The sequence below is a fragment of the Corythoichthys intestinalis genome, chromosome 18 (assembly GCF_030265065.1).
Source record: "Corythoichthys intestinalis isolate RoL2023-P3 chromosome 18, ASM3026506v1, whole genome shotgun sequence".
NCBI classification, from domain to species: Eukaryota; Metazoa; Chordata; class Actinopteri; order Syngnathiformes; family Syngnathidae; genus Corythoichthys; species Corythoichthys intestinalis.
Genome location: NC_080412.1, coordinates 27,804,257 through 27,826,631, shown reverse-complemented (window position 1 = coordinate 27,826,631; position 22,375 = coordinate 27,804,257). Strand labels below are relative to the sequence as shown.

General features: G+C 40.3%; 1 protein-coding gene across 2 annotated transcripts in view; it reads left to right on the top strand.

Moving 5' to 3' along the window:
• crebrf (creb3 regulatory factor) overlaps positions 1-22,375 on the top strand; it is a 33,276-nt gene that overhangs the window by 2,250 nt on the left and 8,651 nt on the right. For both annotated transcript variants that reach the window (XM_057820965.1, XM_057820966.1), the window contains exons 2-9: positions 9,383-9,513; positions 10,041-10,166; positions 13,947-14,128; positions 14,212-15,227; positions 16,679-16,876; positions 16,953-17,142; positions 17,204-17,277; positions 17,347-17,466. In XM_057820965.1, coding sequence (XP_057676948.1) covers positions 9,505-9,513; positions 10,041-10,166; positions 13,947-14,128; positions 14,212-15,227; positions 16,679-16,876; positions 16,953-17,142; positions 17,204-17,277; positions 17,347-17,466 — 1,915 coding nt within the window. In that variant the 5' untranslated portion in view covers positions 9,383-9,504. The remainder of the gene's footprint in view (positions 1-9,382; positions 9,514-10,040; positions 10,167-13,946; positions 14,129-14,211; positions 15,228-16,678; positions 16,877-16,952; positions 17,143-17,203; positions 17,278-17,346; positions 17,467-22,375) is intronic.

Here is a 22,375-nt window from a genome sequence, read left to right as displayed (position 1 = left end):
GGACTTGTCCGGGCAAAAGAGGACGTTTAGTCACCCTACGAGTAATAGGATAAAACATTTTTTTAGGTAGAGCAAGAGTAATTATAAATATACATGAGAAAACAAGACATTTCACTTAATATTGTATGATCTTTAGACAATCAATGTCTTTATTTTAGATGCACATTGTTGAAAACAGCCAACAATTGCATCTCAGATGTGACTAGAAAAAAATCACCGCTTTCACTCAAAAAAACTTGAGATCTTATAAAAAAAAAAAAAAAAAAAGATTTCTTACCTTAAAATGTCATTACGACTGATAACACACAGCACTTAAAAGTTAAGTGTTTTCCCCTCGTGTTTTAATTGAATTTCCATTTGTGTCAAGCTATTTTTAAGTTCTAGTTAAGTTTGAAGTTTAAGTATAAGTTGTAAGTCCTGATAGGATTTTGAGTTTTTGCAGTGTGCAAAAAAATGTATGATACCTGCTGTATTGGAGCACATTAGGCACCAGTAGGCTACTTACTTGGTGTTTTATCCATCAATGACTACCGAGCTAAAATTGACAGTTAGCTTTATTATGTTTTATTTCACACCTTCATCACTCTACAGCGCTGTGTTTTTACAGATTAAATAAAGCCACACATCAACAGCACTCATAATTAATAGAAACCTAGCTCTCCGTAGGGCTAACGTTACGTTAGCGAGGTACAGTAACGTTAATCTTATTTATTAGTGCTACGTTAAATGAATTTTACCTTGTCCCGAGTATCCTTCGCTCTTGGAGTAAATGTGATGGTGGAGTGGGGGCTAGGCGGGCGGGTCGCGCTTTGGCGCCCGGCCCGGGTTTCGGGGGCGGTCATCGGTCATGGGCTCCAGCCGGGGGTGCGGAAGTGTCGGCGTGGTAATGTTATGCAAGCGCTGTCTTACAGTGAATACATGAAACAGTATTCGCCTTGGTCTCCACTCTCCAGCTTGAAATGGTCCCACACTTTTGACATTTTCTACTTTTTCTTGGTGCCTTTCTCTTCGCTTTCATTGGCTTCATCGCCGTTACCTCTATATTCATGTGTGGTTGAAATCAAATATATCCACTGCTTCCAGTGTTGTTAATCTTACTGAAAAAAAGTAATTAATTATAGTTACAAATTACTTCTCCCAAAAAGTAATTGCGTTAGTAACTCAATTACCTGAATGTAAGAGTAATTAGTTACTTGGCAAAGTAATTGGTGATAATTACTTTTTTTTTTCCTCAAAAAAAAAAAAACATTGGCCACTCTATGTGAAGTTTTTTTGTGAAGGTTTTTGGTACAATTGGCCCGAGCCCAATTCTTTACCCTAATTTACCCTTCACCCTGAATCAACTGTTAAAAGTTGTTAAAATTGCTCCCATTATTGCATTAGTTCCCTTTTCTCTACTTTCGACAAATGAAAGTTTTAAAACTTTCATTTTGACTTTTTGTTGATTTTTTTTGTTGATTTTGACTTCAAGTCAAGATTTTGCCAATTTAGAAGTATTTTAGATAAAAAGTTACTTAGGTTCGTTAGGAAGGTTCTCTACAAAAGAGCCGTAATAAAAGGTCTACTGCTTTAAGATGGCGGCTGTTTACTAATGCATCTAGTGCCGTGTCTGTCATTTTGCATCTAGTTATATCTATATACAGTATATGCAGTGTTGTTAATTTTACTTTAAAATAGTAATTAATTAGTTACAAATTACTTCTCCCAAAAAGTAATTGCGTTAGTAACTCAGTTACCTGAATGTAAGAGTAATTAGTTACTTGGCAAAGTAACTAGTGATAATTTTTTTTTTCTCAAAAAAAAAAAAAAAACAACAAGAAACAAAAAAAACAAAAAACAACAACAAAAAAACAGGTCACACAATGTGAAGTTTAAAGGATTTGGGGGACAATTGGCCCTAGCCCCTTTACCCTCCACTTAACTAGACACAAGGGTATTGCGATAACTGGCTAGTAACCTTTGCTATGTGTGGAAGTCATTTAAAGTTGTGAATCAACCGTTAAAGTTGTTAAAATTGCACCTGTTAATGCATTAGTTCCCTTCTGTCTACTTTAAACATGTGTAAGTTTTAAAACTGTTTCATCATTTAAAGATAGATTTAAGTTAAGATTTTGCCGATTTAGAAGCATTTTAGATTTAAAAAACAAACAAAAAAAAAAGTTACTTAGGTTCGCTAAGAAGGATCTCAACATCAGGGCCTTCCTGAGAGGTCTACTGCTTTAAGATGGCGGCTGTTTACTAACACATGTAGTCCTTAAAACATGTTGGCAATGCAGCTGTGTCAGTTTTTGCATCTAGTTCTATAATATGATATCTACCGTGTCATGTGGGCGTAGTTTGTCGGCTATGGCTACAGTCAGGTATTATTGGAGCCACCTAGCATCGTGGTTGCAACGGCCCCACTCCTGCTCTGCTCTCGTCCCCGTGAGTCCGTTTCTCTCAGACTTTTTTTATTCAACCAACTTAGTAACGCATAGTAACGCACGCCTTTCCCGCCTCAGTAACGGTAACGGCGTTGCCAAGACGAGAAAAGTAATTAATTAGATTACTCATTGCTGAAAAAAATAACGCCGTTAGTAACGCCGTTATATTGTAACGCCGTTATTAACAACACTGACTGCTTCTCCCTTCTTCCTCTACGCACGTGACGTCAGCGCGTTGTGGTGCATTAAAAGTAGTCCGTGCAAATCGTCATGCTTAGAGCAGGCCGAATTAAACGATTCCTCGAGGCGGAGAAAATGCCTCAATCAGTTTTTAAAATCGAGTTACTTGAAATATTCAAGTAATTGTTTCAGCTCTAATGTTATTATTGCTTAATTCAGTTATTGGTATTCATTCCTCTTCACTCTGATTCTTCTGCCGTAGCATGGAAGTATGTTACTGCTGCACCAGGATTAAAAGAAAATATAGGTAGCCTATATCAAAGGAGACAGTTCACATTTTAATGTGTAAAACTTTGCCTCTCCCAGGTAAAATGCATTAGACATCTATCACCGTGAGTGACACTGAAACATGATCATTCATATGTTAATGTGATGAATGGTACATATTAATGTGGTATATTCAAAGTTTGAACACAATGAAATTCACGTGTTACCCCATTAATGTGAAAATTGACACTTTTAGGTTATACATTTTGTGTTATTATGTGATGGATTTATCTTTTTGACGTGATAACTGATAAATATCAGTGCATAAAGGGACAATGTTCACTTTTTTATCATGGCGATTGATCACGTAATGAGCAGAGGATGGTCCTTTAATTTACTTGAGGAGTTTTTTGAGAAAAATGTACTTCTTAGAGTAGTTTTACCAAGCAATACTTAGTTTTTTTTTCCCTCACTTGGGTCTATTGGTGAAGAAAAAACACTACTCTTACGCCGCTACTTTGGGCTACACTAGTTGTTATATTTTTCCCTTGTTATTCTACATATTGACTTTTATTTTTGCCAGACATGCCAACAGTGGCTGTCTCAGTTTCACCAATAAGATGTCGCAACAACTACATGACTCCATTATACCATATAATCAGAGGTAACAATGTTTTTTCTTCACTAGAGGGCACTCATGCTCTTTAGACGGGTAACGTTTCATAGTGTTCTGGTTTGAATATGGTCATTTAATAGCTTATAGTATTGTATGATAATAACAGTTCATATAGAGAATGAAGTGCTGATTAAAAAAAAGGCATTATTAAAATCATCAGCCATTGTAAGCAGTTGCTCACTCAGTGTTACTCATTATTTGAGTGTTGTTTTCAACAAATTATTTGAATAAATACGTTTTACTTGTACTTGAGTAAATTTTTGGATGACTACTTTTACTTTTGTTTGACAAATATTATAGTCTTACTTGAGTAAATTTTTCATCTACTCTACCCACCTCTGGTAACGGGTATAGCTGGCCTTGTGCGTTTGACAAAACAAAACTAATCAATTCCTGCTTGTCGTGGTCACTACTCGACCCTCATGTATGTACGTCTTCATTTATAAGCCCTTTTTTTTTTTCAACATGTTCTTATAAGAGTAGTGTAATAATTTTGTTTAAAAGCCACAAGAAGGCCCTCGACGTTGATTGTTTTACCAATGTCCTCAAATTATATAGGGAAAATTATCATGTTTAAATGTAAATTTATCATGTTTAATGTGAAATTGATTAATTTACCAGTTACTGAGTTATTACTGCATTGTGCTGAGTCACATCGAGTGTGCACATAACATGGGCCAAATGACAAGTAGTGCACACCCTTTGTGTATTTGTGTAGTGTGTTAGTACATTACATTACTGCTGTCAGTAGCAGCTGAAGATGCTACTGATGGTTTTGTTTCGGCCGCTTCCTGCCGTCTCACTCCTTGAACCAGTGATGAATAGTCAGCTTCCTGAGTCCAGGCTAGACTTGAGGGGGCGAATTGCGTTTGCCGTTTCTGCCGAGGTTGGATAGACGAATGTTTTGCTGGCGGCGAGAAGAAAACAAAAAAGGTCTGCCGCTTTGGTTATCCGTGACGGGATGAGGATCAGTCAACAGCGCGTTCCAAACACGCTTGTTGGCCTACTTGGACGCTCGCCAGTGTTTGGATCTGCTACATGACCGTGCCGCTGCTTCCTTATTCTTCACTGCTGTGAAAATATTGATTGTTCTCTGCTTCAGAACGACACATTTTTTAAAAAAATTATAATAATAAGGTAGCTTTATGGTTGGCACAACTTAAGTTTGAAATTTGGATGAAGTTAACTAGCAATCAGCCCTTTGTTTGTCTAAATGAGTTCTGTGATGAACTGACAACCAGCACGTCGTTGACACTTTCACTGGCATTTGCAGCAATAGATATCAAATCCAGTCCTGCAACATTTAATCGATTAACTGGAGTAATTTGATTAGAAAAAAGATTCGAATTAAATTTTGCTGCCTCGAGTATTCGTTTAATTAAAGTGGCGTGGTTATGGTTTGTTTTGAAAGTGTTTGCATTGAGTTTTATTGATTTGGGTGGATACACTGCCCTCTAGTGGCGACAGTGAATGTGACATAGCACATTTCACATGGCTGAATCCAGCTGCTTCCTGTTAAGACCAACATAAGCTAAGTTTTTGTTTGAGCTTATATGTTTTTTAATGCATCTGTAATTTAGTTTATTGGTATATTTAGCCAATTTTTGTGGGAATATGTGTTTGAATCATTTGTTAAGAGCATTGTTGTACTTAGATCCTCATTTATTTATTTTTTTTCATACCGTTTGAGGCTCAGCTCAGGTATTTTAATTTTCTATGTTCCTTATCCGATCACTCGATTATTCGTACTAACTAGTTCCTCGATTAATCGACTACTAATATAATCGATAGCTGCAGCCAAAATCAAATCCATATTACTAAATTGGGGGCATAGAATGATCCTGTTTAGTGCTAGTGACGTTCATTCGCCCCTCTCCGTCAACATGTATTGGATGTCTAGTGCTTACAATGGCATCCAATGAGTTGAGTAAATTATTAATGTCATAAAAATACAGATTACTTAACTCTACAGTGATAACGCTTAAATCATTGATAAGGAACAGCTACCGTCCTTATACCAGCAAACTAGATTTGTGACTGATCGGCACACTAACACAATCATGTTACATAAATCAACAGTTAACTCATTGACTGCAATTGACATTGATAGACGTCTTCGGTGATCCCTGGCTACATCGTGCTCCAAACTTCGTGCCCTTCGACCATCGCCGATTTTTTTCAATTAAAAAAAATATATACAGATGAGCTGTCCCGAGCTGATCACGTAGTCTCACTCTACCTCCCTCCCGCCCTCCCGCTCCCTGCTCTTTGTTCGTCAGGCAGTGCATTTATGTTGCCTATAAAAGTTAATGATAATTGACAGATGTTTGGGTTTGATCTTGCCAGAGACACGAACTTCAAAGCGCTGCGAACGTCAATCATTGTTTAACTTGTTAAACAGTTGCTGGGGCAACTTATTTTATGTAAGTAAGCAGCTTGAGCAGATTTGAGTAGACTCACTCAATTAAGCATTTTTCTACTACTACTTTGTTCTTGTTTAAAAATAATTCGGTTGGAGAGTAACATGTTTAAAACTTATTATAATTATTACATTTGAAGTGCTTAAAAAACATTTATTAAAATTAGGGCTGTCAAACGATTAAAAATTTTAATCAAGTTAATTACAGCTTAAAAATTAATTAATCATAATTAATCGCACTTAATCGCAATTCAAACCATCTATAAAATATGCCATATTTTTCTGTAAATTATGTATATATTCTGTAAAATAAATTGTTGAAATGGAAAGATAAGACACAAGATGGATATATACATTCAACATACGGTACATAAGGACTGTAGTGGGCATTTCACTCTACTGTCATTTAAATCTGTCTATGCTGTCCTCACTCCGAAGCGTCTACTTTTTCCAAAGCTAGACAGCTAGTGAACGACGCTTTAATAATCAGACTTCTTCCTTTTTCATCTGATTTATTAATAAAATGGCCTCAAAACATTGTCCTCTTTAGACCGTAGTAAAACTACACAAAAAAAGTACACAAGCATTGCATTAGCAACAACGTTAGCTTAGCACGCTATACAGGTTCACTAAACATAAACAAAAAGCGCCTCATACAAAAAAATATAACATTTCGCTTACTAACATAATATGTACATTCTTTACAACAACCATAATTACGGACAAATCTTGTCCAAGGATCATATAAGCACAACATTACAACGTAGGCGTCAGCCCGAGACGTCGTGCAGCCATATTGAACTGGCAAGAAAGCAATAAACCATGTCACAAAGCGACCACAAGAGTTCGCTGTTAGACAGCACAAAAAACCTTGCTGTAAAACTTACCAAAAGGCAGAATACTGTCTGAGCGGGACATGTGCGTTAATTGCGTCAAATATTTTAACGTGATTAATTTAAAAAATTAATTACCGCGCGTTAACGCGATAATTTTGACAGCCCTAATATATATATATATATATATATATATATATATATATATATATATATATATATATATATTTTTTTTTTGGGAAGGCTACTACGTGGTTTTTCACTTATCGCGGTGGGTTCTGGTCCCCATTAACCGCAAAAAATGAGGGATCACTACAGTGGTGTTACCAGGATGCCAGGTGTGGGTGGGCATTAGTCTTACCTGAGGGAGCAAAAAAAAAAAAAAAAAAAAAAGCTACAATGCTCAAGGCTCAAGTAGGTCGAAATCCAGCATAGGGCTACTGCACCTTAAAACATGTTTAGTTTTCTCCTCGAGATAACTGTTGTTGTGATTTGGTCTAAACAAATAGAAGTTGATTTGATTTTATTTGACTTAGAACACATTCATAACCAAACAGTATAGACATGCAGGTGACAATGTTTTTTTTAGGTAACCTTTTGTGGTTCCTCGTTTTTTTAATAATTAGTATTATAGTCATTCTTTGTTCCGCAGCCCCTTTGAGCTCAATTTGACCCCCTTCGAATGCTTCTAAATGCACCAAAATCGACAGGCAGGTCAAGACAGGTGAAATCTTTGATCCCGTGTAAAGACAAATTCCAAATACACAATGTAGCGCCCCCTAGCAGTCATTCTTTGTCCCACCGATGGTTTGAGCCCTACTTTGTCCCCCTCAGAATGCTTCAAAACTCAAGGTAAAAGAGGAGGTAACAATGTTGCAAAGGTTAAAACTTAGAACACATCAGTACTATATGAATGGGATACCATACGCGGTGCCCAGACTGCCGTTAGTACTACATCCAGTTTACTTTGGGTGGGCAGAGCGTGTCCATGGGTGGACACTGCCCCCCCCACGATAGCGCTCATGATAACGATGATCTGACGATACAACGATTATCAATTGGTCAGCAAATTATTCTAGGATATTCTACAAACAACTCATAAACAAAAAAAAACAAGCTTCTCCTGTGAATTTGAATGAGTTTATCATTAGTAGACGTCTTTCATTTGCTGCCATCCCTCCCACTTCAAATGGTCATTTTGGGCCATTTAAGGTGATTTACCTGTTCATTTTCAAATACTTCCTGTTGATTTTGGGCTATTTTATGGGTCTCTTCCTGTTTATTTTGAGTTGTAGAACAGGAAATGATCTGGGAATCACCCAAATGAATAGGCAGTGACTCAAACGCAACAGAAAATGACCTGTAAATGCCCTAAAACGAGCAGCAAGTGACCTGTAAATGCCCTGAAAATCGGACATAATGACTGTGAATGCTCTGGTTTCGAATGTACGAACGTTCCCAGTCTCAATAGATTGGGCGTTGAGCACCGTCAATGCAGCCTTAGAGTTAACTGAGACACTATTCTATTAGAGACAAGTCTCCGCTTGGCTGCGTGGCTGTCGCGCGCCTGGTTGGGCTCGCATGCGGCTGGATGTAATGTGGCCCGCTCGGGTGGGGGGGTCTCTGAGCCGGGATTGGCGATGGGGCGGCGTAGTGTCGGTCACCAATGGGCTTACACTCACAAGGGATTCACACGATTACTGGGTTCTATCGGGGTGGCTTGGCTTAGTGGTAGAGTAGTTGTACCCCAACCCAGGGGTTGTGTGTTCAATTCTCCACCCTGATGACCTCGCCTAAGTGTCCATGAGCAAGATACTGAACCCCACGTTGCTCCTGGTGCTGCGTCACCAGTAGGTGGATGGCGAGATAGTGTAAAGTGCTTTGAGCGCCTTGAAAGGTGGAAAAGCGCTATATAAGTATAACACCATTCTAGATCACAGAGCTGATTTGTGTACACTCTACCCCTTTCAATCACTTAGCTTATAGACTCCCCCACCCCCGTCCCCCTTTTTCCCTGGTCAACAGGCCCCCCACATGGTGTCAATCGGAAATGCATTTGGCTGACGATAGCACGAACATATTAGTAGTTAGTGTAGACGTTCAATGTATTTCTTGTTGTAGTTTGTGTTTCTTTTCTTTATTCTCTTGTGTTTCGTTTCTTCTGTTCCCCCATAACCCCTTCCTGTTCGCTGCTTTGTCATAATGAACGAGGTATGATGAATGATCACAATGGGAGTATGTCACTCTCAATATGAAACATTAAAACTGTTCAGACCATCCGGGTTCTTAGACTTCCATTCTCCGCGTTAAACAGCTGAACAGGACAGGTTTAAAAAAAAAAACAAAAAAAAACTGAGACACAATTATGGTGGAAAATTTTGGTAGCAACCTGTTGGTTCATTTTTATTATTTTTTTTTTTAGACATTGAAACCTTTTCCAAACGATACCTCGATTCTTGGCAGGAGCATATCGATAACCTTTTGGGATACAAAGTGTCACGATATGTCACCATTTCGATATTTTGTCACACCCCTGATCGTTACTGTTCTGTGCAGTCTTTTTTATTCGATTCTCTTTCATTAGATCAACAAGAGCCACGACGCAGAGTCCCCCCGGACCCCTTCCCTCGACCGCCCTCGCACCTCTGGGACTGGACACCGGGCCCAGAGGTTCCCCACCGCTGGAGCGCTAAGCTGTGCCTTGCGATGCCTCAGGTGGGCTTTTGCCACACGTCACCGTGTGAATCCACGTGTTGTAACTTGGCAGAAGTTGCTCCTAATTACAGATGTGAGGAGCGGCCGTGTTGTTTGCCAATTAACATGCAAGTAGGTGTGATGTCAGCATTTTATAATGATGTAACAGTCAGAAATGCTGACAAGAAAAAGCAAAGTGTGAAAAAAGGTAAATTTAGGAAGCACTAAATTTTTTTGTAGGTATTAGTTATAAATAGTTGACTAATTATTCTGTTTTGTAGCCAATGAACACCGATGTCAGGAGAAAGTTATGCTAGCTGACAGCTAACAGTAAGATAAGGTCACAACAATAAGGACATATTTTACATTTAGATGTGATTTTTCCGCTTTAATACATTGCGGAAGTATTGGATTGGTCCTTGGTATCGACAGATCCTCAAAATCACGCCACTTTGACTTAAACTCAGGAGCGGAAATATGTAATCGGGACAAGCTAATAGGGAGAGATTATTAATTGGCTATACAAGTAATGAATATCTGTGCTGCAGCCCAGCGTGAGTGGGATGGAGCCTCCCTTTGGGGACGACTTTCAGCACTTCTCCTTCGCCGACCAGGCGTTGACCAGCACCGAGCTGCTCGCCAACACCTCAGACCCCGACTTCATGTATGAGCTGGTAAGTGTATACATCGTTTACTGCCCCCATGTGGCCGAGGCTTGCACAGCAGAATGAGCAGCACTGTTGCGGGAGGAGGAGGCGGGGTGATTTTTTTGTGACAGCTACGACTAAAGTAGGGAAGGATGTTCCAAAATGTAAATGGCGGAAAACACTCAGCAGACCTGAAGTTCCACTCTGAGACCCCAATTTGGCAAAATTTCAAAATTGTCCTACAGTGGGGCAAATAAGTATTTAGTCAACCAACAATTGTGGAAGTTCCCCTACTTGAAAAGATTAGAGAGGCCTGTAATCGTCAACGTGGGTAAACCTCTACCAAGACAAACAAGAAAGATTTCTGGCTGTCAAAGAGGTCGAACTTCTTCTAACGAGGTCTAACAAGGCTCCACTCGTTACCTGTATTAATGGCACCTGTTTTAACTCATTATCGGAATAAAAGACACCTGTCCACTACTCAATCAGTCACACTCCAAACTCCACTATAACCAAGATCAAAGAGCTGTTGAAGGACACCAGAGACAAAATTGTAGACCTGCACCAAGTTGGCAAGACTGAATCTGCAATAGGTAAAACGCTTGGTGTAAAGAAATCAACTGTGGGAGCAATTATTAGAAAATAGAAGACATGCAAGACCACTGATAATCTCCCTTGATCTGGGGCTCCATGCAAGATCTCACCCCGTGGCGTCAAAATGATAACAAGAACGGTGAGCAAAAATCCCAGAACCACACGGGGGGACCTAATGAATGACCTACAGAGAGCTGGGACCACAGTAAAAAAGTCTATTATCAGTAACACAATGCGCCGCCAGGGACTCAAGTCCTGCACTGCCAGACGTCTCCCCCTGCTGAAGAAAGTACATGTCCAGGCCCGTCTGCGGTTCGCTAGAGAGCATTTGGATGATCCAGAAGAGGACTGGGAGAATGTGTTATGGTCAGATGAAACCAAAATAGAACTTTTTGGTAGTAACACAGGTTCTTGTGTTTGGAGGAGAAAGAATACTGAATTGCATCTGAAGAACAACATACCCACTGTCAAGCATGGGGGTGGAAACATCATGCTTTGGGGCTGTTTTTCTGCAACAGGACCAGGACGACTGATCTGTGTAAAGGAAAGAATGAATGGGGCCATGTATCGAGAGATTTTGAGTGAAAATCTCCTTCCATCAGCAAGGGCATTGTGGATGAGACGTGGCTGGGTCTTTCAGCATGACAATGATCCCAAACAAACAGCCAGGGCAACAAAGGAGTGGCTTCATAAGAAGCATTTCAAGGTCCTGGAGTGGCCTAGCCAGCCTCCAGATCTCAACCCCATGAAAATCTGTGGTTGGAGTTGAAAGTCCGTGTTGCCCAATGACAGCCCCAAAACATTCCTGCTCTAGAGAAGATCTGCATGGACAAATGGGCCAAAATACCAGCAACGGTGTGTGAAAAGCTTGTGAGGAGTTACAGAAAACGTTTAGCCTCCGTTATTGCCAACAAAGGGTACATAACAAAGTATTGAGATGAACTTTTGGTATCGACCAAATACTTATTTTCCACCATGATTTGCAAATAAATTCTTTAAAAATCAAACAATGTGATTTTCAGTTTTTTTTCTTCCACATTCTGTCTGTCATGGTTGAGGTTTACCCATGTTGACAATTACAGGCCTCTCTAATATTTTCAAGTGGGAGAACTTGAACAGTTAGTGGTTGACTAAATACTTATTTGCCCCACTGTATATAGATGTGTGATACATCGGTGGAAAGCGTAAAATCTCAATTTTCTGGGGGAAGAAAGGAGGGCATTTAAAAATAAATAAAATTTAAACCGCTAAACCCAAACTCGAGGTGAGAGCATGAGAGAGCATAGCTAAAGACAACATGATTTTAACAAGATATTATCGCGTACTTACCCTTTTTCGATCCAAAAACTCTGTGTAGCATGTCTCACCGAGTGTCAAGACCCAGCTGTGAATGGCCACAGCCAGACTTTTTGGGGATTTTACGGGTGAAACACGGTAATATAACAAGGGTCGCAAGGGTCGGACATCAAGGAGTGGTCGAGATTTTCTTTTTCATATATTTACTAGGGCTGTCAAAATTATCGCGTTAACTAGCGGTAATTAATTTTTTAAATTAATCACGTTAAAATATTTGACGCAATTAACACACTTGCCCAGCTCAGACAGATTTAAATGACAGAAGAGTGAAAGGCCCACTTGTTAATTGTGTTTTGTGGAGTTTTGCTGCCCTCTGCTGGTGCTTGGGTGCGACTGATTTTATAGGCTTCAGCACCCAGGAGCATTGTGTAAGTAATTATTGACATCAACAATGGCGGGCTCCTAGTTTATTTTTTGATTGAAAATTTTACAAATTTTATTAAAACGAAAACATTTAGAGGGGTTTTAATATAAAATTTCAATAGCTTGTATTAACATATTTCCTTTAAGAACTATAAGTCTTTCTATCCATGGATCGCTTTAACAGAATGTTAATAATGTTAATGCCATCTTGTTGATTTATTGTTATAATAAACAAATACGGTCCTTATGTATCGCATGTTGAATATATATATCCATCTTGTGTCTTATCTTTCCATTCCAACAATAATTTACAGAAAAATATGGCATAGTATATAGATGGTTTGAATTGCGATTAATTGCGATTAATTATGATTAATTCATTTTTAAGCTGTAATTAACTGGATCATCATTTGACAGCCCTAATATTTACCCTTTAAAAAATTTTTTTTTCAGTTTTTCTTTGTTTGGATCGATTATTTATCATCTAAAATATCAGGGAAATGCAAATAAAAATAAGCGATAAATATGAGGTGTGACCTTTTTATAGATACTATTTTTTTCATTTTGATGTAATTTGTTGAAAAGTTTAAGATATGTGAGTGAATAATTTTATAAAGTCTTTTTTTGTTGTTGTTGTTTTTTTTTTTTTAAACTAAATATTAGACATCGGTCAATGTTTGTAAGATAGACATTTGGAATGATAAATATATTTCTTTTTATGGCTGGGTTGAAACAAAAGCAGTTGCGCCGTGTCTGTAAACGGGGGTCTCCAGGGTAAAACGGACAACTTAAAAATGGTTCGGGGGCTTAATGCATAATGAAACTGCTATGGCAGCATATAGACATATTGTTCTATCAAACATAACAGTTCTTCTGGCTTAAAATACAGCAGTTTATTTTAATGAGTTATGCAAGAGCAGAAACTGCTTTTTCAGCCTTGTCTGTGTTTTCCGCCACATATATTTTTTAAAATAAATAAGACAATTGTCACATAACATTAAATTTCTCATTTTCAAAAGTGACATTTATCACGTTTGTAATGGTTTGGAAATTTCTCCTGGTTATAATGTAGAATTTATGATGTAAAGGTGAAATCTGTTGCATTAAAACATGAAGTTTTATCACTTTAGATTTGAAATTTATCACATAACATGAAACTGATGCTTTTTCCAGTCATAATGTAGAATTTGTCAACTCTTTCAGTGCCATTGATGATGATAGACGACCAATCATGTCACTTTTTTTATCCTGTGAATTTAAATTAGTTTGACACTAGTAGACGTCCAATACATTTGAACTGGAAGAGATGCCCTCCCAGTTCAGAGTAATCAGATGTTTAAGACTTTCAAAAGTGACACTTGTTTTGTCATGAAGCATGTGTTAAGTCACATTAAAATATGAAATTGATCACTCACTATGTGAAAATAGTGAAGTTAACCCTTTAAATCGATCAAGTTTGTTTGAAATATGACAAAGTGCTGTTACCCCTTTCAGGACAGAGACATGAGTCACCGACAGAGCCCGTACGGCGACGGCACGATGGGCGTGGCCGACGGCGCCAAAGATTGCGAGGTGGGCGCGGAGCAGCAGCTGATGATGGCGCTCGGAGAGTGCGACACTGCTCACGGCGCTCCGGCTTTTGAGCAGTGGGACTCGTACTGGGAGGACCTCACCAGGTGGGAGTGCTGACTGGCCACGCCCCCGTGGTGAACTTCACATGTAACCTGCGTATTTTGCGTGTGGGTTTTTTTGCACACAGATATACACGTCTGACCAGCTGCGACATCTGGGGCACCAAGGAGGTGGACTTTCTGGGCTTGGATGACTTCTCCAGCCCGTATCAGGATGAGGAAGTGATCGGCCAGACACCCACTCTGGCTCAGCTCAACAGCGAGGACTCTCAGCCAGTGTGCGAGGCTCTCTGCCCCCCAGCCGAACCTACGCAGCTACCCGCCCCCGACAAGAGGACGCCGCTCCCGGGGTCTTCGTCCCGCCATTCTAGGAGCCTCGTCCCTGACTTCCCTGAGGGTTTCCGGAAGGCCACCCGGCCGATCCCCTCTAGCACCGAGACCATGACCAAGACCCAGGCCCAATCGCGCCTGGCCCAGGACCATGCCCCCCAAGTGAAAGGCCAGGCACGAGCGTCCAAGACGGGCGCTCTGTTGGCCAACTTTGACTTTGTCCGAAAAGCCAAAGTCCGCCTGAGTGCTCACAAAGCTCAAACTGACCCCCCATCGCAGACCTACTTCGAGAGGGCGGAAGTCCCCGCACCCCTCCAGCGCGATAACACGGTGTCCGTGGCATCCACATCAGCCGACGCCGCCTCGCTGGCGACGCCCGCCGGCTGCAGCTTCAATGCCACTGCTAGAAAGCCTGCCGCCGCGCCTCAGCTGGAAGATGTCGGCGCCGCCTTGGAGCGCAGCATACCCGGGGGGCCGGACGGTGGCGCCAGTACCGTGGTGGAAGAGGAGAAGAGCAAAGAAGAAGAACACAACTACTCCTTGTTTCTCACCCGAAGCCGCCTGGCCAGGAGGAGCCTTTCGCAGCTGGATGAGGAGGAAGAGGAAGAAGAGGAGGAGGAAGAAGAGGAAGAAGAAGAGGAAGACGATGAGGGCGACGGGCTGGAGTTGGATGACGAAGACCACGACGAAGACCACGATGAAGGCTTCGGGAGCGAGCACGAGCTGTCCGACAACGAGGAAGAGGACGAGGATGAAGATGAGGACTATGAGGCCGACAAGGACGACGACATGAGCGATGCCTTCTCAGAGCCTGGTATAAACACGCACTCACATACAAACACAAAAACTAAGAATGTGCACATCTTTATTCTTTTGTTGAAAGAACCAGAAAAATACAACTGTTAGGAACCCTGGGAAATATTTTTTAACGTCGTTTTTAGAGCTGGGAATCTTTGGGCACCTAACGATTCGATTACGATTACGATTCAGAGGCTCCGATTCGATTATTAAATGATTATTGATGCACCCCCCTCCTTTTTTTGTTTTGTACATTGGTTTCCAAAATTGTTCAAAAATACTCTCAGGCTAAACCAAACTACTATTTCAGTATCAAGTTAACATATAGCAGTAAAAAAAATATACAAAAATAACAGTAAATAAAAAACTCCAGTCCCCATTCTGTATCAGCAGCTTTAAACTACATTCAATTAATTTAATGTTGTGAATCAACTGATAAAGTTGTTAAAATTGCTCCCGTTATTCCATAATTTCTCTTTTGTCTACTTTCGACATGTGAAAGTTTTAAAACTATTTTAAAGATTGATTCAAGTCAATATTTTACCGATTTAGGAGTATTTTAGATAAAAAGTTAATTAGGTTTACTTGGAAGGTTCGCTACAACAGCCTTGCAGGGAAGTGTACTGCTTTAAGATGGCGGCCGTTTACTAACGCCCGCATCTAGCTTTTTGTAGGTGTGCTGCTAACGCTACCGAATCTATATTGTAGCTAGTCCTATATAAATGATATCTACCGTATCATTATGTGGATGTACTTTGTAGCAGCTTTTCAGCAGCAGTCAGGTATGTTGTTGTGTTTTTTTATCTCGTGGCATGAGTTGAGCTAGAGCCGTGAGTTGAGCATTGGCGTTACCAGAGGGGACGGGTAATGAGAAGCATGATGTTTAGCTGCTCTCGCTCCGTTCCTTATTGTCCCGAAGACCGCGCGGCGCGCTGAGTGTGTTGTACTTCCGCTTTACTTGGCATATTTCAATAATCGGAAATTGGATGTTTGTGAATCGTTCTAGAATCTTCCACGGCCGAATCGCGAATAATCTAAGAATCGGAAATTTTGCACACTTCTAGTCGTTTTAATGGCCCCCAATCTGTTTTCATCATGGACTGATTTCATGTGAGGACCTATTTTGACGTATGGCCCAGTGTTCTATCATGGCTTGGTCAGACACTGCTCCACTCATTGTCTGTCATCGATGGGTCTAGCCGTCAATCCATTTGAAGTGGGAGGGCACCCTCAATTACAGGCCTCTGTAATATTTTCATGTTGGAGAACTTGCACAATTAGTGGTTGACTAAATACTTATTTGCCCCAATGTATAATGGTTGTGTTTTAAGCATGTATAAAATTCTCTCACATGCACCACCCTCCCACTTCAAATGGAGTGGACGTCTACTTGTAATAAACGTGTAATGTAGCGGCTTACAGTCGGATAATGATTGTGTTCCTTTTTGCCACTGTCTGCTCCCTCAGGCTGCGACGTGTCCCTCCTAGAGGACGTGAAAGGTTTGACGGCTGGCGTGTCGAGCCGCAAGCGAGGCAAACGTCGCTACTTCTGGGAGTACAGCGAGCAGCTGACGCCATCCAAACAGGAACGCATGCTGAAACCTTCCGAGTGGGACCGTCACACTCTGCCCAGTAACTTGTACCAGAAGAACGGGCCACTGCACGGTAGCGCCCGATCGGCCAGACCTCTCACGCGTCTCTCATCAGTTCTCTCATCGGTGCGTTGCCCTGTCGGTTGTAGGGAAATACGCACTGAAGAAGTCCCGGCGCACTGACGTGGAGGACTTGACTCCGAACCCCAGGAAGCTCCTGCAGATCGGCACCGAGCTGAGAAAACTCAACAAGGTGATCGGCGACTTGACGCCCGTCAGCGAGCTGCCGCTCACCGCCAGGCCGTGGTCGCGCAAGGAAAAGAACAAGCTGGCGTCCAGGTAACGCTCACGCGACCGCCGTCGTCCCCAGAGCACCGAGGTCACGTGACACTTCATACAGGGCGTGTCGTCTGAAGAAGAAAGCGCAATATGAAGCCAACAAGGTGAAGCTGTGGGGACTCAGCACAGAATACGGTACGTTTTGAAGGCACCGGGTCGTGAAAAGGCTATGTGAAAAATGAACTTGACGGTGTCTTCCCGTAGATCGTCTTTTGTTTGTCATCAACGCCATCAAGGAGGAGATCGTCAGCCGAGTAGAGGACTCGTCCCCTCGCGCCAGTAACATGAGCGACACACTGGAGAGGATGATTCAGGAAAAACTTGGTGAGGTCCAATCTCAATGTGAAATGCTTTGTGTCATTCGGCAATTGGAAGACATTTTACACCACAACCTTTAGATTTCAAATAATTCACATACAAAATCCAAAAACATGCAGTTTTTGAGTAATTGTAATTGTCCTAAAACTACATCTAAAGAAACCGTAGCCCCTTTCAGACATATGATGAAGTCCGGTAATGTACTGGTATTTACCAGGCATGCGCTAAGGTAGGAGTGCGAACCTCTTGGTACCTCACGATACGATTTGCGATACAAAGCTCACGATAACGATGATCTGACGATATGGCGATACAACGATTATCGATACACTGGTCAGAAAATCATTCTAGGATATTCTACAAACAACTAAAAAACAGAAAAACAAGCTTCTGCTGTGAATTGGAATGAGTTTATCACTAGTAGACGTCCAATCCATTTGAACTGGGAGGGTGGCAGCGAATGAACATTTGTTCATTCGCTGCCATCCCTCCCACTTCAAATGGATTGAATGTCGATGGGCGTCAGTGGCAGCCAATGCCAGGCAATGACGTAATTCTTGGCCATTTAAGATAATTTTCCTGTTGATTTTAATTACCTCCTGTTGATTTTGGGGTATTTTATCACTTTCTGTTTATTTTGAGTTACAGAACAGGAATTGACCTGGGAATCACCCGAATGAATAGGCAGTGACTCAGACTCAACAGGAAATGACCTGTAAATGCCCTAAAATGAACAGCAAGTGACCTGTAAATGCGCCGAAAATCGGACTGAATGACTGAATGCTCTGGTTTTGAATGAACGAACGTTCCGGTCTAAATGGATTGGGCGTTGAGCACCATCAATGGCAGCCTTAGACTGAGATACTATTATGGTGGAAGATTTTGGTAGCAACTGTTGGTTCCTTTTTAAAAAAACACACCAAAAAAAAAAAAACATTGACACATTTTTAAAACGATATCTCGATATCTCTTGTCACACCCCTAGCTAAGTGCATTTTGCCAATTTAACTAACGCCGACATTAGCATTAACTTCAGCAGCTTGTGACCCAGTCACAAGTCTGCTACATTACTCACTCTCACTTTGTCATCGTGCAAAGGGTAAAGTTCCACTTCAGAGCACTGAGGTTGATGACTTGGCTCTCATGTGAATAAAGCGTACTGTGCTACTATCCTTATTTTTCTTTACCCTAAGACGAAATAGCAACATTTGACGAGCAGCAAACAAAGTACAGTGGTACCTCTACATACGATCGCTTCGACACACGAACTTTTCGACATCCGACGTAAAATTTGACTCGCCATTTGTTTCTACATCCGACGACATGTTCGAAATACGACGACAATGGCAGCACCGCAGACGAATGCACGGCGGATTTTCTTGTGTGACAAATCAACACTGGTTTCAGAAAAGGTTGGTACAGGTGGTGAAACAAGGAAAAAGTTGACGCTTACCTTCTAAATGAAGATGCAAATGACAGAAAAATATGAGCGTAGGGTGGGCATCCGTGAAATGGCTCAACAATACATCTCCACGGTCCTCCTCCGACCATCGTTCGCCAGTCTTTATAAGTTAAGCTGACAATTCTTATTGTGGTAACATCTCCAGAGAAATCGCCAACTTCGCCACGTTTTTATCATTTATTTCACAACTTATTCAAAACAAAAACACCTTCTGTCTGCCGCAATTGACGGTGTTCTCAAGAAAGCATTCAAAGTGAAAGTGAAACTCAAGCTCACCGGTCTCTCTGGCACGTCAGCTCCGCGGTGCGTTCAGGGTCAGCAAAAAACGTCCGCCACATTACAACCCGATTCGTTACATTAATACAGGAATTATTATTATTATTATTATTATTATTATTATTATTATTATTATTATTCCGATTTTGATTTATAATTTATTTGTTTTGCTATGTGTAATTGCCATTTGTAATAGTACCAGCAGTATTTTTTAAGGATTTAGTGAAGGTTTTTGGGCTGTGGAACGAATTAATGGAATTATAATGTATTCCTATGGGAAAATCCTGCTCGACATACGACCATTTCGACTTACAAACAAGGTCCTGGAACGGATTAACTTCGTATGTAGAGGTACCACTGTACTAATTAATAGTGCTGAATCTGAATCTTAGAATCTTTGGGCACCTAATGATTCGATTACGATTCAGAGACTACGATTCGATTATAAATCAATTATTGATGCACCCCCCCAGCTATTAGCTGCTTTTAATGTTTCTAGGGCTGCAGCTATGGATTATTTTAGTTGTCAATTAATCGATGGACTAGTTAGTTTGAACAATCGAGTAAATGGATAAGGTACATGAAAAAATACCTGCGCTGAGTCTCAAACGGTATTTCTTTTTTTAAATGAGGATCTATGTACAACAAAAGAACAATTGGCTAACTTACATAGAAAAAGTCCACTAGCTTAAAGCCTATAAAATGCAATAATTTTTTTTTTATTTTTTATTTATTTTTTTTATTTTTTTTACAGTGCTCTTAAAAAATGGTTCGGACACATATTCCCACAAAAAACGGCTAAATATACCTACACAAACTGAATTCTGACTGCATTAAAAGACATTAGCTCAATCAAAAACCTAGCTTACGTTGGTCTTAACAGGGAGCAGTTCGATTCAGCCATGTGAAAAGAGGCAGACCAGAGGGCAGTTTATCCACCCTAATCAATTAAACTAAATGCAAACACTTTCAAAATAAACCATTACAGTGCCGCTTTAATTAAACGAATACTCGAAGCAACAAAATTTAATTCGAATTTTTTTTTCTAATCAAATACTCGAGTTAATCGATTTGTCGTTGCAGCACTAAATGTTTCGTACATTAGTTACAAAAATTGTACAAAAATCCTCTAAGGCTTAAATAAACTACCATTTCAGTATCAAGTTAGCAGTTCAAAACAGTAAAAAAAATACTCAAGTCCCCATTCTGTATCAGAACTTCAAACTACATTCAATTAATTTAATGTTGAGAATCAACAGTTAAAAGTTGTTAAAATTGCTCCTGTTAGTCCATCATTTCCCTTCTGTAAAACTGTTTCATCATTTAAGGATAGATTCAAGTGAAGATTTTGTTGATTTAGGAATATTTTTGATAAAAGTTAATTAGGTTCGTTTGGAAGGGTTGCTACAACCGCCGTCCAAGGAAGTCTACTGCTTTAAGATGGTGGCTGTTTACTAACGCCGGCAAGTCTGTCATTTCGCATGTAGTTTTCTATACATGTGCTTAGAGGTGTGACAAAATATCGAAATGGTGATATATCGTGATACTTTGTATCCCAAAAGGTCATCAATATGCTCCTGCGAAGAATTGAGATATCGTTTTAAAAAGGTGTCAGTATTAAAAAAACAAAAACAAAAAAAAAAACAAGTTGCTACCGAAATCTTCCACCATAATAGTATCTCAGTTAACTCTAAGGCTGCCATTGACGGTGCTCAACGCCCAATCCATTTAGACCGGAACGTTCGTTCATTCAAAACCAGAGCATTCACAGTCATTCGGTCCGATTTTTGGGGCATTTACAGGTCACTTGCTGTTCATTTTAGGGCATTTACAGGTCATTTACTGTTGAGTTTGAGTCACTGCCTATTTATTTAAGTGATTCCCAGGTCACTTCCTGTTCTGTAACTCAAAATAAACAGGAAGTGACCCATAAAACACCCCAAAATCAACAGGTAAATGATCTTAAATGGCCCAAAATTACCTCATTGCCTGGCATTGGGTGCCACTGACAGCCATAAACGTTCAATCTGTTTGAAGTGGGAGGGATGGCATCGAATAAACAAATGTTCATTCGCTGCCACCCTCCCAGTTCAAACGAATTGAACGTCTACTAGTGATGAACTCATTCCAATTCACAGCAGAAGCTTTTCTGTTTATTAGTTGTTTGTAGAGTATCTTAGAATGATTTCCTGACCAGTGTATCGATGTTCGTTGTATCGCCATATCGTCAGATCATCGTTATCGTGAGCTTTGAATCTCAAATCGTGTCATATCGTGAGGTACCAAGAGGTTCCCACTACCTACATGTGCTGCTAACGTCGCCGAGACTGTCATTTCGCATCTAGTTCTTTATACATGTGATATCTGCGATTGCATTATGTGGGTGTAGGTTGTAGTGGCTGTCGGCAGCAGTCAGGTATTACTGTATTGGCCCGAATATAAGACGGTGGGGTTTTTTTTTGCATTGAAATAAGATTGAAAAAGAGGGGGTCGTCTTATATTCGCGGTCTAGACATTATACCCATTCACGTCGCTAGATGACGCCAGATATCATTGAAGTGATGTTCTGTTATGACAGATCTCAGCTACTCTCCCCATTCACGACGCTAGATGGCGCCAGATATAATTGAAGCGATGTTCTGTCATGACAGATCTCAGCTACTCTCCCCATTCACGACGCTAGATGGCGCCAGATATCATTGAAGCGATGTTGTGTCATGACAGATGTCAGCTTCTCTCAAGTTTAACCAGTTTGCATTATTGCAATGTTTTTCCTTAGTCAGATTTGTTTCAAGACTTCAGTCACAGTTAGACTTCACTTTGATAGTTAATGCAGTTATTCGAATTTTGTTGTTTTGTAACAATAAATTGGTTAATTTACATTTAAAAAACCAGTAGCCATTCATTTACGAATGTGATTGCACTTTAGTTTACATATTTAAATGTTCAGATATTAAGAGTTGAATGATGCAAAATAACGTGCTTTTTCACTCAAATATATTGTTATAATTATTTGTTTCAAATGTACTGTAATTCTTTTCTGTATAGAAATTAATTTGGTGTTCAAAAAGTCTTTTTTCAAACTTGAGTCTTAAAAAAGAGGGGGTCGTCTTATAATTGGGGCCATTTTATATTCGGGCCAATACAGTATTGTGTTTTTATCTAGCGCCATGAGTT